The sequence below is a fragment of the Mauremys reevesii genome, linkage group 1 (assembly GCF_016161935.1).
Source record: "Mauremys reevesii isolate NIE-2019 linkage group 1, ASM1616193v1, whole genome shotgun sequence".
Taxonomy (NCBI): domain Eukaryota; kingdom Metazoa; phylum Chordata; order Testudines; family Geoemydidae; genus Mauremys; species Mauremys reevesii.
Genome location: NC_052623.1, coordinates 4743687 through 4762982, shown reverse-complemented (window position 1 = coordinate 4762982; position 19296 = coordinate 4743687). Strand labels below are relative to the sequence as shown.

At 44.1% G+C, this 19296-nt stretch overlaps 1 protein-coding gene across 1 annotated transcript; it reads left to right on the top strand.

Moving 5' to 3' along the window:
* The first annotated feature begins 11498 nt into the window (after positions 1 to 11498).
* Positions 11499 to 12452, top strand: LOC120386911 (olfactory receptor 52E4-like). Its single transcript, XM_039506950.1, has one exon. The coding sequence runs from the start codon at positions 11505 to 11507 to the stop codon at positions 12450 to 12452; it is 948 nt and encodes a 315-aa protein (XP_039362884.1). The 5' UTR covers positions 11499 to 11504.
* The last annotated feature ends 6844 nt before the right edge of the window (positions 12453 to 19296 follow it).

Sequence of the window (19296 nt, the reverse complement as noted above, 5' to 3'; positions counted from 1 at the left end):
CCGGTCTAGTGGGGGGGAAGGAGAGGGAGTGGAGGGAAGAGAGAAGGGGGTGGCTGGCACTTCAGCGGGGCGCTCACCACGTGGCCCCGACCGCGGCCTGGCTTGCCGGGAGGGCTCTGCTCCGCTCCGGTCGGCAGGAGGGAAGGACACGGGCTGCCCTGCCGAGTTTGTTGCAGGGCCTTCCCCTCCTCCGCCCCCTACAGGGAAGCCAGAGCAGCAAACAAACAAACAAAAATAAAAAAGCGGCCGTGCCGCCCTAGCTTTGGGCGGAAGCCGCTCCGTACAGTCTGCCGCCCCAAGCACGAGCTTGCTCAGCCGGTGCCTGGAGCCGGCCCTGACTAGCTCCGCATGTTTTGGCGGGATCCCCATTGAGCTAGTGGCTGGCAACTCGCTACTGACAGGGCCTTGGGTTGGGACCCAGTGAAGAGGGAGGGCCCGGGTCCCCTTAGCCTTGTTGCTGCTCCCTCTGGGATGACGTCCCACCTCACCAGTCCTGCTGTCTCTGGCCACTAGGCCACATAGCTCTGAGGGTTGCTGAACTGATTAGGGCTGCTGGGCCACACAGCCCTGATAACGAGGGCAAGTGGATTGACTTTGGCTGTTCGAACACATTACTCTGAGACCCAGAGGGGTTGCGCAGACTTGCCCGTGGGGCTATAATTACCTGTACCCCATTCAAAAAGGGTACAGGGCGTCCATGGCCCACAGCAGGGTCCATAACTCTGTTTCATTTGTAACTCACCCCCACACACACCTCCCTCTCTCTGCCACTTCTAGGGTGAATTGCACCCTAGGTGCCAGTTACAAATGCTCAGGGAGCTGTGTGGCGTTATCTAAATGAACGGTGACTGTATAGATAAGAACATAAGAACATAAGAAAGGCCATACCGGGTCAGACCAAAGGTCCATCTAGCCCAGTATCTGTCTACCGACAGTGGCCAATGCCAGGTGCCCCTGAGGGAGTGAACCTAACAGGCAATGATCAAGTGATCTCTCTCCTGCCATCCATCTCCATCCTCTGACGAACAGAGGCTAGGGACACCATTATTACCCATCCTGGCTAATAGCCATTTATGGACTTAGCCACCATGAATTTATCCAGTCCCCTTTTAAACATTGTTATAGTCCTAGCCTTCACAACCTCCTCAGGTAAGGAGTTCCACAAGTTGACTGTGCGCTGCGTGAAGAAGAACTTCCTTTTATTTGTTTTAAACCTGCTGCCTATTAATTTCATTTGGTGACCCCTAGTTCTTGTATTATGGGAATAAGTAAATAACTTTTCCTTATCCACTTTCTCAACATCACTCATGATTTTATATACCTCTATCATGTCCCCCCTTAGTCTTCTCTTTTCCAAACTGAAGAGTCCTAGCCTCTTTAATCTTTCCTCATATGGGACCCTCTCTAAACCCCTAATCATTTTAGTTGCTCTTTTCTGAACCTTTTCTAGTGCTAGAATATCTTTTTTGAGGTGAGGAGACCACATCTGTACACAGTATTCGAGATGTGGGTGTACCATGGATTTATATAAGGGCAATAATATATTCTCAGTCTTATTCTCTATCCCCTTTTTAATGATTCCTAACATCCTGTTTGCTTTTTTGACCGCCTCTGCACACTGCGTGGACATCTTTAGAGAACTATCCATGATAACTCCAAGATCTTTTTCCTGACTCGTTGCAACTAAATTAGCCCCCATCATGTTGTATGTATAGTTGGGGTTATTTTTTCCAATGTGCATTACTTTACATTTATCCACATTAAATTTCATTTGCCATTTTGTTGCCCAATCACTTAGTTTTGTGAGATCTTTTTGAAGTTCTTCACAATCTGCTTTGGTCTTAACTATCTTGAGTAGTTTAGTATCATCTGCAAACTTTGCCACCTCACTGTTTACCCCTTTCTCCAGATCATTTATGAATAAATTGAATAGGATTGGTCCCAGGACTGACCCTTGGGGAACACCACTAGTTACCCCTCTCCATTCTGAGAATTTACCATTAATTCCTACCCTTCGTTCCCTGTCCTTTAACCAGTTCTCAATCCATGAAAGGACCTTCCCTTTTATCCCATGACAGCTTAATTTACATAAGAGCCTTTGGTGAGGGACCTTGTCAAAGGCTTTCTGGAAATCTAAGTACACTATGTCCACCAGATCCCCCTTGTCCACATGTTTTTTGACCCCTTCAAAGAACTCTAATAGATTAGTAAGACACGAAACCATGGTTTACAGAAACCATGTTGACTATTGCTCAAGAGTTTATGTTTTTCTATGTGTCTGACAATTTTATTCTTTACTATTATTTCAACTAATTTGCCCGGTACCGACGTTAGACTTACCGGTCTGTAATTTCCGGGATCACCCCTAGAGCCCTTTTTAAATATTGGCGTTACATTAGCTAACTTCCAGTCATTGGGTACCGATGCCGATTTAAAGGACAGGTTACAAACCTTAGTTAATAGTTCCGCAACTTCACATTTGAGTTCTTTCAGAACTCTTGGGTGAATGCCATCTGGTCCCGGTGACTTGTTAATGTTGAGTTTATCAATTAATTCCAAAACCTCCTCTAGTGATACTTCAATCTGTGACAGTTCCTCAGATTTGTCACCTACAAAAGCCAGTTCAGGTTTGGGAATCTCCCTAACATCCTCAGCCGTGAAGACTGAAGCAAAGAATCCATTTAGTTTCTCCGCAATGACTTTATCATCTTTAAGCGCTCCTTTTGTATTTTCATCGTCAAGGGGCCCCACTGGTTGTTTAGCAGGCTTCCTGCTTCTGATGTACTTAAAAAACATTTTGTTTTTACCTTTGGATCATTGTTGCAACAAATCTTGTAGGAAGATGGTCAATTAAGGTGTCTATGTAAAGCTTGTGATTCACTGGTTATAATTATGCTATTGGTATGCATGTATCATTTTCATTTCTGAAGTTATGAGCATTGGCTCTGCTTGTATTTGAAGTGTTTGCTTTGGGAAACACATAAGGGAGGTTTGGCCAACATACTATGAAGGGACTATTCACGTATTTGGAAGTACATGACTGACAGTGGACATTGGGAGGCTCCAATCCACATTTGAGAAGTGTTCATGGGAACGTGCAAGGTAGCATGTCAGCAATGGTTGCTCTGCCTCCAAACTGAGTCAGGCATGCACATGTGACTTGCCCATGTGACTCCAAACTCCATACTGCTGCTGTGATTTTCCACAGTAAGAACAAAGGGATCCTTCCACATGGCAGAGGATATAAAAGGCCCTGGAAACCTTACAATTTTGTCTTCAATCCTGCTTCTGATATCTGGAGGAACTTTGCTAGAACGGAAGCTCTGAACAAAGGACTGAACGACCCATCCAAATCTGTGGATGTACTCCAGAGACTTGTCTTGAGCCTGCAGTTTATTCCACCACTGCTATAACCCTTAACCAAGAACTTTGAAATTGTTGTATGTATTTGATTTCATTTAACCAATTTTAACTGTCATCTATATTTCTTTCTTTTTATGAATAAACCTTTGGATTTTAGATTCTAAAGATTGGCAACAGCATGATTTTGGGGTAAGATCTGATTTGTATATTGACCTTGGTCTGGGGCTTGGTCCTTTGGGATCAGGAGAACCTTTAATTGGGGACTCTGGTTTTCATAAGCATTTGTTTCTATAAGGAGTGCTACTGGTGGTGATACAAGGGAACTGGGGCATCTGAGAGAATTGCTTGTATGACTTCTGTCTACCCAGTGGGGTGAAACTGAAGACCTCTCTGTTTGGCTGGTTTGATGTGTCTTAGTAGTGAAGGACCCCCCAGCCTTGGGCTGTGACTGCCCTGCTCTAAGCAATTTGTCCTGAATTGATACTCTCAGTAATGTCCCCCAAGAGCACCCCTTGTTACAGGCTGTTATTCTATTGACTTCAGTGGCAATCGCAGGGGTAGCACTGTGATTCACTGCAACTGAGAGCTGATCTGGCTGGGTAAGAAGCCATGCACATTAATCTGGTTATTAATTCAGGTAAAATGAAATCCCACTGAGACAAAACTCTCCTTGGAATAAAAACTGAGTAAAGACCTCAGGAGCCACATGTGTGTTAATGCACAGAAATTGTCACCTCCGCCTCTTATATCTCTGGACTCTGGCTGTTAGTGGGGGGTCTGTTACCTGACTTTTATCTGCTGGTGAACAGGAGCAGCTAACAGGGGAGTTTTCTTAAAGAGGTTTTGATCCCTAAGCCCTTTAGCACTCATGAACGCTTAACCAGGGGCTACTCAGGAAGACCAAGGACTTAAAAAGCCCGTTCCTAAGTAACCAGAGAATCTAGCGAACAGGAATGGCTAATGGGAGTTTTGCAAGGGAGTTTAGAGGAGGAGTGTGTGTGTGTGTGGTAGTGGGGGGAATTCACCTAACATTCCTTAATCTTAAAGCCAAAAGCACCCCATGATAAAAACAAAACAAGAAGAATGGAACGGGCTTCAGGAGTAAAAAGATAATTGATGCAGAAGTCCAGCAACAGATTGTGGTCAGACATTTTGTCCGGAACCGTCCGGATGCTGGTGTCAGCGATGTTCTGTGCTGGTGTCAGCGATGTTCTGTGGGTGGCTGATGTCAGTACTCTGGCATGCCACTGTCCATTCCCTATAACTTATGAGTTACTTTACGTTTATCTATGCCAACGGTTATAGGCCTCAGGCCTCACACTATCTGCTAAAGCCAAATCTTACAAGATAAAAGCCTGTAGGTTCCTTGCATTACTACTAAATATAATAAAGCAGGATAACAAAGCAATGAATACAATACAGGTAAGCTGGCCCACTGGGCTACACCCAGGACCAATAGTCCTCCAGGGCCTGGAGCTCCTCCCTCTTCTCCCGGCATGCCCTGCAGAGGGATGGATCCCCAGGACTGGAGGCCAGATGCTTCTCCATTTCCAAGACCACCCGCTGCAACTGCCCTCTCACCACATCCCTCTGCTGGCTGCTGCCATGGGTGTAGTCACGGCAGAATAGCCAGGTGTGCAGCTTCCCCACAACTTACCAATGCAATGCCATGGCATGGGGGGAAGGGATAGCTCAGTGGTTTGAGCATTGGCCTGCTAAACCCAGGGTTGTGAGTTCTATCCTTGAGGAGGCCGCTTAGGGATCTGGGACAAAAATTGGTCCTGCTAGTGAAGGCAGGGGGCTGGACTCGATGACCTTTCAAGGTCCCTTCCAGTTCTAGGAGATTGGTATATCTCCAATTATTAAAAAAATTATTAAGGCATGGGCCTTCCAGAACCCCTGGATGCCACAAAGCCCACATTCTCCAGCAGCCTATTCTCAAAATGCCAGTAGCCCAGCCTGGCTCTCTGAGAAGAGAGAAACCGTCACAGCCACTAGACGATGGTCTGAGAAGAGGGCCAGCCAAATCGGGGGATTTGATAGAAGCCTTCAACTACCTGAAGGGGGTTTCCAAAGAGGCTGGAGCTCGGCTGTTCTCAGTGGTGGCAGATGACAGAACAAGAAGCAATGGTCTCAAGTTGCAGTGGGGGAGGTCTAGGTTGAATATTAGGAAACACTATTTCACTAGGAGGGTGGTGAAGCACTGGAATGGGTTACCTAGGGATGTGGTAGAATCTCCATCCTTAGAGTTTTTTAAGGCCCAGCTTGTCAAAGCCCTCTCTGGGTTGATTTAGTTGGGGTTGGTCCTGCTTTGATCAGGGGGTTGGAGTAGTAGATGATCTCCTGAGGTCTCTTCCAACCCTAAGCTTAATAACATAAGAACATAAGAAGGGCCATAGTGGGTCAGACCAAAGGTCCATCTAGCCCAGTGTTCTGTCTACCGACAGTGGCCAGCGCCAGGTGCTCCAGAGAAAATGAACAAAACAGGTAATCATCAAGTGATACATCCCCTGTCGTCCATTCCCAGCTTGTGGCAAACAGAGGCTAGAGACACCATCCCTGCCAATCTTCTATGATTCTGTGATTGATTCTATGAATGCTGGAGGAATGGGCCTTGCAAGATGGAAGTGTGATAGTCAGAGTACAGGAATGTTCCCTCATTGGTCGCATGGTGGGAGGATGCCCAGGACAGAATGGCTGATTACGCATCTGTGCACCAAGGGACCCTTCCTGTGGCTCAGGCTGTGAGACAGAACTGTGTAACTGACCTCTTGGAGGGAAGCAGTCACGCAACTGACCTCTCGGTGATAGACAGAGGGGTGACAGAGTGTAACCCCATCCAATTCCTGATTTTTCAGGACTTTGTCCATCATGTGCTTGTGAAAACTAACTCTGTCTCTTTAAGACAGGATGTGAATCCTAAGGAATAAATGGTTGTCTGTTAAAATGTTTATGATCCACCTGAATGAGGAGAGGTGAAAATTCTCTGGGTTTGGAAGGCATAGAAAGCAGCTGTGAAAGAGCAACTGGGAGAAAACACATTTCTCAGCCCAAATGGCACAGATCACAACTCTCTAGGTTGCAGTGCTGGGAGTGGGGATCACAAGGAAAACATGAGATGGGGACGGGTTTATTTTTTGCATGGGCATAACCCTGGGGCTGGGAAGCTGCTCCACAGGGAGCTAGCCAACACGCAAAGTCCCTTTACATCCTTACCTCATCAGACACTGGAATACCGAGACACCAAAAATGACCTTAGACTGAGATCCCCACTGAAGGGAACACTCAGGGGAAAGGAAAATCAGTAATTAAACATGTTAATGTTCAGGGAGGATTGAATGACACAAAGGATTTTGAACAAAGGAAACTGTCCACGGAAAGTGTGGAATAATAAGAATACTTGGAAATGTCTACCTGTGATAAAAGATTTTGTGTTATTGTTAAATCTCATGATGCAAAATTTGTTGCTAATGCTAAACATTATAACAGAAAATTTGGTACTTATCCTAAATCTTACGAAAAGGTGTAACATGCATGATATTTGGGAAAAGGTCTTGGAAGTACTTGGAATAGTAAACAAGAAGCCCTATGGGGAGACCATGGTTACATCAGGGAAGTCAGGAGTGATGGATTCTGTCTGTCATGGATTCTGTCTGTAACTTTGGCTAAATCACATTTCCCCGTGCCTCAGTTTATCTATCTGTATAACAAGGTTATGTTCATAGTGACTTTCCTTTGCTTGGTATTTTGAAGAGCCTTCAATGAAAGATGCTGCACAGTCTGATCATAGTTATTGGTGAGATTTACTGATCTGTGATCCCTTCACGACAGCCCAGTATACCTCCAGAAGTGTTCAAGTTTCCACTCAGTTGTCTCCTCCAGATCTGTCTCTCTACTATTTACCCAGTTATCCTGGGCATTTACAGGAGATCTAGGCATTATCCCTAGTTTTCTTGCTAATCAACTATATTTTTTAATATACATAAATACACAGAGCAGCCAATTCCTCTCTGACTCAGCACAGAGCCCAGAAGTTCTCATCTCCCTTTGGGAAGGTCCCTTAATTACTGTTTACTTCTAAAGCTGGATAATTAGTAGAGAAGCAGAGACAGGCTTGTCTCCAGCCTGTTTACACTCAAATGCTGCTTCTCCCTTAGAGGCCAAGTAAATCCCACTGGGACTTCGCAGAGCTATATTATAAATGGTGAACATCCCTGTGCTGGCTCTTGGCATTGGATATTGCTATAGATGCTGCAGTGAGAGAGGCGTGGGACACGGCTACCTGAGGGGGATTCCTAGCGAGGACACTTCCCATTCAGAATTCACAGGTACCCATCTCTTGCTGAGAAGCTCACCTGCTCAATAAACCCAGTGCAACATGGGAATGATGGGTTAGAGAGCAAGTCTGTCGTCCTTTCACTGTGGTCCTTTCACAGTATCACTGGTCAAAATGTCACTGTTTTCTGTGCACCCCTGCCCAACCCAGCTGATGGCCTCCAGCACCAAAGTGTCTGCATTTCATTCGCACAGTGGATCCTTCAGGATGAAAGGTTTTAAGAGTACAAGGCCATATTCTGATGCTGGGACACATACTTTGCTGAGACCCCACTGAGGCAAATCACCCCTTGGAATAAGAACTCAGTAAAGACTTCAGGAGCCAGCTGTGTGTTAATGCACAGACACTGTCACCTCCTCACTGAACAATTATAAGAATTTGTCAACATTGGTAAGACATATTTTCTCCAAGCTTCATTTGATAAATTGGCTGAGCTGTTCTGCCATAAACTTTCAACAGACAATTCAGCCGGAAGCAAACACCCAGCATGGGAAATTTCAGTCCAAACACCTAAAATTTGACAAACTTCCCAGCAATTGAAAATGAAGTCTTCTTATTGATGTGTGTCTTAGTCATTGAAGGCTAAGGGCTATCCACAGTTCCACTGTCGTCCTCTTCTTACAGTTAGGAAGTTTTTCCTAAAATTTAATTTAAATCTGTTGTGGCGGAAGTTTGAAATAATTGCCTCTTGTCCTGCCCTCTGTGGTAAGACAGAATAGCTTTCCTCCACCTCTTTATGGCAGCCTTTCAAGTGTTTGAAGAATGTTATCACATCCCCACTTAATCTCCTCTTTTCCACACTAAACATAACCAGTTCCATCCGCCTTTGGTCGTATGGCTTGTATTCCATCCCTTTAGTCATCTTTGTCACTCACCTCTGGATCCTTTCCAGTTTCTATACATCCTTCCCATGCACTGGTGGCCATAACTGTACTCAGTACTCCAGCTGAGCCCAAACCAGTGCTTCGTAGAGGAATACTATCACATACCATGACTTGCATGCTATGCCTCTGCTAATACAACCTAAAATGTTGCATTTGCCTATTTTGAAACAACAACAAAATCCAAACATCAATCTAACCCTGGTGTAGACATGAAGATGTAGACTTAAGAATTCTTCCATCCACCTAGCTAACACTTCTCGGGGAGGTGGATTATCTATGCTGATGGAAGAAGCCTTGTCTTTGGTGTAAGTAGTGTCTATACAGAAGCACCAAGGCAGCGCTGCTATAGCGTTTTTTGTAGACAAGCCTTCAGGCAAATTTTGCAATAAAGCATTCGGCTTGGATCTGCCAACATGGAGAGCTGGAGAGTCCACCGCTTCCCTTCTCAGTTTATTCCAATGGTTAACCACCCTCAGTGCTGAACATGTGGCCATTATTTCCTGCTGGAATTTGTCCACGTTCAGCTTCCATCCATTTGGCCTTGCTTTGCCTTTCTCCTCTAGATTACAGAGCCCATTGCTACCCACGGTTATCTCCCCATGAAAGTGTCTGCTTGATCAGGTTTTTTTATAAGTTAAAGAGATGAAACCCTTCAAGTTTCTCATGGTCCGGCTTTTTCTCCAGCCTCCAATCATTTTTGTGGCTCTTTTCAGCCCCCTCTCCAATTTTTCAACATCCTTTTAAAATGTGGACTCCAGAACTGGATGCAATCGGTTTCACCAGTGCCATGTGCAGAGGTAAGATCCTTCCCCTGCTCCATCTCACCACTCCGTTTATACATCCAAGGATCATATCAGTCCTTTTGGCCACAGCAGCGCACTGGGAGATCACAATGAGTTGGTTTTACACAATGACGTTTAAATCCTGTTCAGGATCTGTGCATTGCATAATACAGTGTCCAAGACTGTGGGTCAGGCTTGCATTTCCTGTTACGAGAGGCTAAGTTTGCATTTGACTGTACTAAAACTTTTTTTTTTTCACGGGACACTCTTACCAATGCCCCAGATCAATCGGTGTGCCTTCCTTGTCCTCCTCATTTTCACCCTCTGCCAATCTTTGGGTCATCTGAAAAATTTTATCTGCAGTGATTTTCTATGTCCTCTCAGATCATTGATGAAAATATTGAGTAGCATTGGTCCCAGAACTGACCCCTGCAGAACCCCACTAGAAACAACCCCATTCACTGATAATGACCTGTTAGCAATTGATTTCTCAGATCTGTCAGTTCATCAGTTTTATTCCATTTTATGTGTGCACTACTGATATTGTAGAGTGTTAATTATTTTATCTCAGTGTTTCCCCCCAATAAATCAAATGCCTCAGGAAAATCAAAGCTTATTGTATCTGCATGGTTCCCTTGATCAGCAAAATCTGTACTCTATTAAAGGGTGAAATCAGGTTTATTTGACAAGACTGAGTTTGCCTAAACCCTGTTGTGAATGGCATTACTTGTATTATAGAATGTTTTTCTTGAACTAATTCCATACCAGCTTTTCCATATTTCCTAAGCTTCTCAAATCTTTTTTTAACAGTACCTTAATTTTTTTAATGCTTTACCTGTAAAGAGGAATTTCCCTAAAACTTTTCTAGGATTCCTTTTGTTCTTAATATACTTAATAACTTCCTTTTTGTAATCCTCAGCCCTGCCAACTATGGATTTTCCCCTGATGTCTTCAACGTCCCTTATTAGTTTTCATAACTTCCGATATTTATTGTTGGCTATTTTCCCTTTTCCACATTGATATACATTTATCTTCCCCACCCTCATTACTGCCTTCACTTGGCAAATGGACCAGCTTTTTAGCCAAAGTTTTTCACCTTCTTGACTGAGGAATCCTGACTTTTTTCTCTATCTAATGATCTCTCTTAAAAACACTTTCAATTTTCATTCCAATTTTTTGTCTAATTATTTCCTTCCAATCAGTTTTGATGATAGTTTTCCTCAGCTTTGGGGAATTAGAACTTTAGAAGCACTGTGTGTCTATAGAAACTACAGGTTTGGTGTTCTCTGTTCATTTGAATGTAATCAGATCCATTCCTAATTTTGCTGTCCTCTATCATTTGCCCCCTTGTTTGTCTCTTCTCTAAACAGCCTCAGACTTGTCAGTCTGTCCACATACGGCAGCCTCCCCATTCTCAGAGCCTGTCTTGGAAATCCCCTTTTTATTTGCTATATCCTTTATAGAGACTGGGTGACCAAAACTGAGCACATGTCCAGAGCAGGTTATTCTCCATTCCATTCCTCAGGCATCCAAATATTGTTTTTGTTTTGGCCACTGCTGTGAATGACCAGGTGTTTCTCCGGAGCTGCTATCAATGATGCTGAGGTCTTTTCTCTAAGTTGTTTTCTAGTTGGGATGTTTCCCCAGCACGTCTTTACAAAGGTTTGGGTTTTTTTCTACTCTCATATTTTAAGCAAACAGATGAAAGGGGAACTCCCTACAGCATGGATTCTCTGGCCTAGCTTTCATTGAATTAAGGAACAATGATTGATAGCCAATATCCACACTCGTGTTTCCTGTTGGTGACTCTTAAGGTTTCCCCCACTATGATGTGCAAGAATTATTGATGCATGGAGCATCATAACATATTGAATTAGCATAGGAATGTTCAGTTGTTCATAATTCATTTATTTAAATAATGAGAATGTCATTTCTCAGTGTATAAAGAGCAACGAATCTACTTAACCCAGAAGAACAGCCTCCAGTAGTGTATGTAGTGTCTCATATTAACATTGTCTCTCCATCCAGGCATTTGTACTTCAACTATCACCCTGGTCACATACAGAAAGTCAGGGAAACCTACGGTGCATGCAGGAGACACCGTTCTGCCTCAGAGTTGGAAACCTTCTCCCCTACTCCATGTCAGATTCCAACACAACCAGCTTCACCAACCCCTCCACCTTCATCCTGATGGGCATTCCTGGCCTGGAGGTGGCCCACATCTGGATCTCCATCCCCTTCTGCATCATGTATGCTATAGCCATCCTGGGGAACTTTTCCATCCTGTTCATTGTGAAGAGGGAGTCGAGCCTCCATGGGCCCATGTATTATTTCCTCTGCATGCTGGCTGTCACTGACCTGGTCCTGTCCACAGCCACCATGCCAAAAATGTTGAATATATTCTGGTTCAATTCCAGGGAGATCGATTTCAGTGCCTGCCTCACCCAGATGTACTTCATTCACTGCTTCTCAGCAATGGAGTCTGGGATCTTAGTGACCTTAGCTTTGGATCGCTACGTGGCCATCTGTGATCCCCTGAGACATTCCACCATCCTGACAAATTCTGTTGTGGCCAAGATCGTCCTGGCTTTGGTTCTGCGCAGCGGCATACTTGCATTACCCTATCCCTTCCTAGTGAGGCGGTGGCCATATTGCAGAACCAACATCATCCCCCACTCTTACTGTGAGCACATAGCCGTGGTGAAGCTGGCCTGTGCCGACACCCGCCTCAGTAGTTATTACGGCCTCTTTATTCTATTCTCTGTGATCGGTCTGGATGTTTTTTTTATCACCGTTTCATATATCCAGATCCTCAAGGCAATCTTCAGCCTCCCCACAAAGGATGCCCGGCTCAAGACTTTTGGGACTTGCGGCTCCCATCTTTGCGCCATCTTGGTTTTTTACATCCCAGATTTCTTCTCTTCCATCACGCATCGGTTTGGACATAATGTGCCCCTGCATGTCCTCATTCTCATGGCGAATGTGTACCTTTTGGTGCCCCCCTTGTTACACCCCATCATCTATGGTGTGAGGACCAAACAGATCCGGGACAGGTTGCTACGGCTCTTTTCTCATAAAGGAACCTAAAAGTTTTCCCCGGTGATATGGCTCTCAGGCCAAGCTCTGTGTAGAGCTGACTGGTGATATGGCGCTGGGCCCTCGTCCCTGAATCACTCACTGGGCAGTCAGAGACACATTAAATCCTTTCCTGACCTCATTTTGCTGTGTCAGCATGATAAGCTGTGGAATCAGTTTATGTACAATTCAGTGGGTTGCCGCCTTTTTAATTTCTGGAAGCTGGACCCCCAGAACCACGACCCTTAGACTGACTCTTCTGCCAAGTCTCTGCACCTGCTGTACCTCTTCCCTGCAAACACCGCACCTCTGTCCCTTGCTCCTCTCTTCCCCTCCCCTTGTTAGTTGCTGGATCATTTTAATCTCCTTTCCACAAACACCTATGTTCTTTTTCTTTTTCTGCTGCCTGAAAACTGAATAGCTTGAATTTTGAAATTGTTTGCTGTTTTCTCTCATCTTGTTGCTTTTCTGTCCCTACTTCCCTTTCTGAAATAAGGAAACATAAAAGGAAAAAAAGTGGTGACCTATTTGATCTCCAGCCACCAAACTTAAAATCTCTGCACAAATGTATGAAGTTCAAATTTCACTCCGAACAGCAAGGTGTGCATTTCACACTGCTTGTAATGCCACTGTGATGGACGTCGTGACGACACAATCTGGAACTGGGGCACTGCTGATCCCTCTAGCATATCAGTCTGGGCCCCCTCCCCTCTCAGGCTGTGAGAAGCTTCAGACGCCTACAGGTCCTGCACTTAAACAAACATTCACAGGCAGGGATACACACAGTTGAGTTACATGAATGCTTTCGCCAGCCACCCGTGAACCCACTGTAGCAAGGATCTAGCCAACTACCTCCAGTTCACCAGCCTAGGACACAGAACTGACCATCTTCTCCTGCTCATAAGCCTGACTGGTAAGTTTATTACTCATCTGCCCCTTCCTCAATGTGGAGAGGACAATGCACCAGCCCCTGATCCTGAGCAGATTTCCCTTTATACTTCAAACAACACATTGTTTTAGGTTAAAAAAAATAGAACCGATTTATTAACTACAAGTAACAAGTGTACAGATCAAAGAAGATTACCTAAGAAATAAAGGAAAATTGCAAACTCAGTTCTGTAAATAAGACAGGATTTGAATCAATCAGTGTCTCACCCTGATGGTACAAACAGTTACCCAAACTTCCATATATGGGCCAGGATTTCTTCTTTCCATCCTGGGACCACCTTCCCAGTCAAAGTTGTTTTCTTCTAGCCATGCTTTCAGGTGTTCAGTTGTGGGTGTCGGGGTCTGAGACCAAGTGGTGATGTCACTTCCCCCTTTTATAGCTTCTGCCATGTGGAAGGAACTTCATTTTTTTTTTCAAAATAAAGCCTATAGCAGTTAGTGGGAAAGTACGGGCACAAGATTGACTCCAGAATCATATGAGTTGGTCACATGCCCTGGCATGTTTCAGTGAGTCATAGCAGGGGTTATTATCCATATTCTGGTCCATGGCCCATTGTGCTCATTGATGGGGCATGAATTTGAATAGTCCATTCACAATGTGCTGGCTAGACTGAATGGTAACTATATTTTGGGAATTACCAAAGGAACAAACACATTTGAAATGTAGGTACATGCATAAAAATGTGGTGGTCATATTCAGCAGATGATAACTTTTTCATTGACACCTCATATGACATATTTTGTACAAGATTTGTTGCAATTACAGAACAGTGATTAATATGGGGATGCCAGTGTGTTGTTTTGGGGTACAGAGTGTCACAGCAATATATCTATCAAACGATATCATCTTGTCCAACCAGTGCTCAAAGCAGGACCAACACTACCTAAATCATCCGAGCCAGGGCTTTGTCGAACCAGGACTTAAAAACCTCAAACAATGGAGATTTCACCACTTCCTTAGGTAACCCATTCAAGTACTTGAACACTCTCCCAGTGAAATAGTTTTTCATAATAGCCAACCTAGACCTCTCCCATTGCAACTTGAGATTGATGCTTCTTGTTCTGTCATCTGTCATCATTGATACCAGCCGAGCTCTAGCCTCTTTGGAAACCCCCTTCATGTAGTTGAAGGCTGCTATGAAATCCCCCCTCACTCTTCTCTTCTACAGACCAAATAAGTTCCCTCAGCCTCTCCTCGTAAGTCATGTGCACAAGCCCCCTAATCATTTTATTGTCCTCCACTGAGCTATCTCCAATTTGTCCACATCCTTCCTGTAGTGAGGGGCCACCAAACTGGATACAATACTAGTTCTTTTTGGAACCTCATTATAGCCTTGTCCATCACAACATCCTGTGGCAAATAGTTCCAGATATTGACTATGAGTTGTCTGAAAAAATACATCCTTTCATTTGTTTTAACCTGTTTTAAACCTGCTACCTATTATTGGGTGACACCTAGTTCTTGTGTTATGAGAAGGAGTAAATAACACTTCCTTATTCATTTTGTTTACACCTTTCAGGATTTTATTCTCATACCCCCCTTAGTCATCTGTTTTCCAAGCTGACAACTCCCAGCCTTTTCATCTTAACTCATATGGAAATTGTTTGATACCCCTAATCATTTCTGTTGCCCTTTTTGTATCTTTTCCAATTCCAATATATCTTTTTTGAGATGGGGCAACCAGATCTGCATGCAGTATTGAATATGTGGGCATAGCATAAGTATAGATAGAGGCAATATATTTTCCATCTTATCTCTCCCTTTTGTAATGATTCCCAACACTCTGTTAGCTTTTTGGACTGCCGCAGCACATTGAGTGGATGTTTTTGGAGAACTATCCACAATGACTTCAATATCTTTCTTGAATGATAACAGCTAATGTAGACACCATAATTTTTATGTATAGTTGGAAGGATGTTTTCCAATGTGCATTATTTTGCATTTTGTCGATATTGAATTGTATCTGCCATTTTGCTGCCCAGTCATGCAGGTCTGAGAGATCCTTTTGTAGCTCTTCTCAGTCTACCTGGCACTTAACTGTCTTGAATAATTTTGTTTCATCAGCAAATTTTGCCACCTCACTGTTTACTAGGGCTGTCAAGTAATTATTTTTTTTCAACATCACTCTGGAGCATACACTAGGATATGGTCAGAGCCCTCAAAGGTGTCCAAAGGCCAACTCCTGGAGTCCCTGACTCCTCCTCCAGTTGGAGTCTGTGTATCTGCTGCAGCCATCACCCTGCTAGAAGAGTCCCCTCTCCGGCCCTTGTGCCTCTGTCCTACCCCAGCTTCCTCTGCATCATCCAGTCCCTGTGGTTTAAAAGGGCTGGACCAACAGCTCCTCTCTCTCTTCCTTTTCTGGGGAGGTTCCATTCCTTCTATGCCCACCCCTTTGCAGAGAAGGTGGAGAAAACTGTTTTTTATCTAGAAATGCAGTTACTCCCTTCTTCTGTCCAGGCGAGATCTCGTTAGGGCTGATAGCCTTTAATGACCAATTTATATATAGGCAGATACCTCCTGCCCCTTAGTACAAAGAGGGTGAATGAAGAGTAGAGGAAAATCCCAAAGATATAAGGATACAGATTGTTGATACAATCAAATGTGAATTAATAGGATTAAAATTTCTGCCCAATGTGGCAATCAAAAAAAGTGAACAGAATGTTGGTAATCATGTAGACAGAATAGATAATAAGACAGAAAATATCTTATTGCCTCTATACAGCAATATCTTATTGCCTCTATGCTATGCCCACATATTGAATACTGAGTGCAGATCTGGTCACCCCATCCCCAAAAAAGATATGTTGGAATTGGAAAAGGTACAGAGAAGGGCAATAATTTATTAGGGATATTAAACGTATGAGGAGAGGTGAAAAAGATTGGGACATTTCAACTTGGAAAAGAGATGACTCAGGGGGGTATGAGGTATCAGGTTTCCCTCCCCACTCTGAACCCCGGGGCACTGATGCGGGGACCTGCATGAAAGGCCCTGTCGAAGAAAAACTCAGTTCTCGCTTTTATGTTTGGGTGCAGCAAAAACAAATACTTTATTATAATACTCTAGTGAACACAAGAGGGAGAGAGTGTCAGGAACTGGGTTGCCCCTTGTCCTGGACGGATCTCTCTCAATTAGTAAACAATCATAATAATTTGTATACCTTCTTAACAGACAGTGGCTAGCAAACCTGGAGACAGTAAAAGTAAACATTTGCATTTGTTTATACATAAGCCTATTCGTTATCTTATTTGTCTGCAATACTAGAACAGAAAACAAGACTGCAATTCACAAGGTCGTAACGACTTTTCACACAATTCACTCTGCACCAGATACAGGGTAACATCTTAACCTCTGCTAATTAGCTAACATACATTAAGATCCCTTCAAACCTTTATTAATTAATTCTTGGCCTCCACACTCCCCAAGCTTATATTTCGCCAGCTTAGGATAAAACTTCCCCAACGCACAAATTCCTTTCCTTGTCCTTGGACAGTATTGCAGCCACCAGCAAGTGATTAAACAAACATTCAGGGCGGGGCTACTTGGAGCCGCCCCCAGCCCAAATATCCCCCCAATCCCCTTCACCCCCTTTCCTGGGGGCGGGGGTTGAGAATAATATACCAACCAATAGGTTAACAAAGTGAGCACAGACTAAATCCCTGGTTTTTAGGACACTGAAAATCAATCAGTGTCTTAAAAGAAGAATTTTATTAAAAAAAGGTAAAAGAATCACACCTGCAAAATCAGGATGTAAGATAACTTTACAGGGTAAATAAAAGGATTTTAAACCCAGAGGATTCCCCTCTGACTCTGCTTCCAAGTTACAAAACCAAAATAAAATTACCTCTTAGCATAGGGAAAAGTCACAAGCTTATACAAACGATAACCATAGAATCATAGAATCTCAGGGTTGGAAGGGACCTCAGGAGGTCATCTAGTCCAACCCCCTGCTCAAAGCAGGACCAAACCCAACTAAATCATCCCAGCCAGGGCTTTGTCAAGCCTGACATTAAAAACCTCTAAGGAAGGAGATTCCACCACCTCCCTAGGTAACCCATTCCAGTGCTTCACCACCCTCCTAGTGAAAAAGTTTTTCCTAATATCCAACCTAAACCTCCCCCTCTGCAACTTGAGACCATTACTCCTTGTTCTGTCATCTTCTACCACTGAGAACAGTCTAGATCCATCCTCTTTGGAACCCCCTTTCAGGTAGTTGAAAGCAGCTATCAAATCCCCCCTCATTCTTCTCTTCTGCAGGCTAAACAATCTCAGTTCCCTCAGCCTCTCCTCGTAAGTCATGTGCTCCAGCCCCCTAATCATTTTTGTTGCCCTCTGCTGGACTCTTTCCAATTGTTCCACATCCTTCTTGTAGTGTGGGGCCCAAAACTGGACACAGTACTCCAAATGAGGCCTCACCAGTGCTGAATAGAGGGGAATGATCACATCCCTCGATCTGCTGGAAATGCCCCTACTTATACAACCCAAAATGCCATTAGCCTTCTTGGCAACAAGGGCACACTGTTGTTGTTGTTGACTCATATTCAGCTTTTGGTCCACCGTAACCCCTAGGTCCCTTTCTGCAGAACTGCTGCCCAGCCATTCGGTCCCTAGTCTGTAGCAGTGCATGGGATTCTTCCGTCCTAAATGTAGGACTCTGCACTTGTCCTTGTTGAACCTCATCATATTTCTTTTGGCCCAATCCTCTAATTTGTCTAGGTCCCTCTGTATCCTATTCCTACCCTCCAGCGTATCAACCACTCCTCCCAGTTTAGTGTCATCTGCAAACTTGCTAAGGGTGCAGTCCACACCATCCTCCAGATCATTAATGAAGATATTGAACAAAACCGGCCCCAGCACCGACCCTTGGGGCACTCCACTTGATACCGGCTGCCAACTAGACATGGAACCATTGATCACTACCCGTTGAGCCCGACCATCTAGCCAGTTTTCTATCCACCTTACCGTCCATTCATCCAGCCCAGACTTCTTTAACTTGCTGGCAAGAATACTGTGGGAGACTGTATCAAAAGCTTTGCTAAAGTCCAGAAATAGCACATCCACTGCTTTCCCCTCATCCACAGAGCCGGTTATCTCATCATAGAATGCAATTAGGTTAGTCAGGCATGACTTGCCCTTGGTGAATCCATGCTGACTGTTCCTGATCACTTTCTCCTCCTTTAAGTGGTTCAGAATTGATTCCTTGAGTACCTGTTCCATGATTTTTCCAGGGACTGAGGTGAGACTGACTGGCCTGTAGTTCCCTGGATCTTCCTTCTTCCCTTTTTTAAAGATGGGCACTACATTAGCTTTTTCCAGTCATCCGGGACCTCCCCTGATCATGATTTTTCAAAGATAATGGCCAATGGCTCTGCAATCTCATCGGCCAACTCCTTTAGCACCCTTGGATGCAGCGCATCTGGCTCCATGGACTTGTGCTCGTCCAGCTTTTCTAAATAGTCCCGAACTACTTCTTTCTCCACACATTTCCTTGCTGTTACTTAGAATTTCTGTAAGTTTAGATGTATCATCTCAGGATCTTGTTAGGAGCTGGTTTACCTGCTTGGTCTCTCTCTTTGTCCCGAGAGGGAACCAACAAAAAAGCACAAACAAAAACCTTCCCCAACCCCAGATTTGAAAGTATCTTCTTTCCCCATTGGTTCTTCTGGTCATGTGCCAACTAGGTTAATTGAACTGATTAACCTGTTACAGGTAAGTGATTCTGCATCTCTGGCCAGAAGGGATTTTATGTTGCTACATATATAAAGGTTGTTACCCTTCCCGCAGGTGTGATTCTTTTCCTTTTTTTTTTTTAAATAAAATTCTTCTTTTAAGAACTTGATTGATTCTGTACCTCTGCCCAGGTGGAATTATATGTTACTGCATACATAAAGGTTGTTACCTTTCCCTTT